The sequence below is a fragment of the Cupressus sempervirens genome, chromosome 10 (assembly GCF_028749045.1).
Source record: "Cupressus sempervirens isolate cs-2001-9-10 chromosome 10, ASM2874904v1, whole genome shotgun sequence".
NCBI lineage: Eukaryota > Viridiplantae > Streptophyta > Pinopsida > Cupressales > Cupressaceae > Cupressus > Cupressus sempervirens.
Genome location: NC_143127.1, coordinates 858,745,902 through 858,747,472, shown reverse-complemented (window position 1 = coordinate 858,747,472; position 1,571 = coordinate 858,745,902). Strand labels below are relative to the sequence as shown.

At 45.1% G+C, this 1,571-nt stretch overlaps 1 protein-coding gene across 1 annotated transcript; it reads right to left on the bottom strand.

The window, feature by feature from the left end:
- Nucleotides 1-226: 226 nt before the first annotated feature.
- LOC149536716 (uncharacterized) lies at nucleotides 227-1,051 on the bottom strand. The gene has a single exon (XM_089806332.1). It carries the CDS (start codon nucleotides 1,049-1,051, stop codon nucleotides 227-229), a length of 825 nt encoding a protein of 274 aa, XP_089662458.1.
- Between the last annotated feature and the right edge of the window lie 520 nt (nucleotides 1,052-1,571).

Below are 1,571 nucleotides of genomic sequence, written 5' to 3'. Positions count from 1 at the left end.
CCAAGCTACTAGAACCCGGAATAACTTCTTGCTGCCCCAGTTCATCTAGGACTTCAAATCTATTAAAGGTATCCTCCTCCTGTCTCTCCATCATAGTCCTCTTATGACCTCTATTACGATTGCGAGCCTTAACCTGTACAAAGCCCTCAACATCCTTTTCCTCGCCAGAATTTGGCTTCTTCCCTTTATCGGCCCCAAAATTATGACGAGGAGGGGGCGGAGGCTACTAATCGACCGACTTGGCCTTCGGGAACCTACGCAGCAGGTGACCATATTCATGACAAAGTCGGCACCGGAAGGGAAGGGTCTCATAATCAAGTTGCTGCACCCAAGAATGTGGCCCTGCACACATTTCAACTTCATCTGGCAGTGGTCTACTCAAATCAAGCTCCACACAGATTCGAGCAAAAGTCATGACCCTCTTCCCAAGGGTTTGGGTTGAGGACCCTACCGGTTTCCCCAACATCAAAGCAAGCATATGGAAAACATCCTCTCGACAACACTCTATTGGAAATCTAGGTAGCCGAACCCACACTAGGACCCGATTCGGAAGCTCCTCAGAAGGGTTAAATCCTGCATGCCATGGCTTGACAAATAGCCCAACCTGGTTGTAAAAATATGGCCCTCCTTCAAATACCCTATTACGATCTGACATGCAAGTGAATGTAACCATGAAAAAGTTGTTTGCAAGCAACGTGACATCCATTTCACCCTCCGGCTCCCAGATTCTCTGAGCCCAGTTTTCTAGAAATTGAAGGGATACTCTTAAACCCAGAAATTTACAGTACAACGAATGCTTTGAATAGTATTCCACATCCTCAGCAATCATCTCGTAAGGGATTACCAATTTAGGTCTTTCTTTACATCTCTCCAGGCACCCGTTAATCTTTGTGATCCGGGAACTGTTGGATGTATTCGGTGCTGTAACCCCAAAATTTTGAGCAAAAAGGGCATTAGCAAACACCCTCGCCCCTTGATTTGGCGGATGCATGTCCTCTGCATCATGCAAAATGATGTCCGGTGAGACCCCAGACGGCTCACCCCTCGACATTCTTCCACCAACCTAGAGTAAACACCGTGGGGGACCACGAACTAGGCGCCGCACAACCCCCAGTCCCCTCTGCCCGCAGAACAACCCAAAAGCAAAAAACACCCGGCCAAAATGGCGTTACAGGCCAAACACCAGCCCTCCCGCCGACTGAAACACTTCCCCCCGCAGGCGCACGCACAGAAAACTTGGAGCAAAGCTAGGGCACGGCTGCCCTAGCTCGTCGACCTCTCACAGACGCCCATCCGCCAAGCCGCACAACCCAAATCTCATCCCTACCTCGGCCTCATAGTCTTTTTTACAAATATTTAACATCAAATAATTCTTTATTTTAAAAAAAACTACAATCAATTGTCATCTTTATACACTATTAAATATTTAATCAACAACTTGGCACCCAAAAATGATATAAGATATTTTAAATTTTAAATACATAAACAATAAACATAATTGATGTACAACAACTACCATTTTAAAATTCTTTGTAATATTATTTAGTATTTAGTTTTTAAAATTCTTTGTT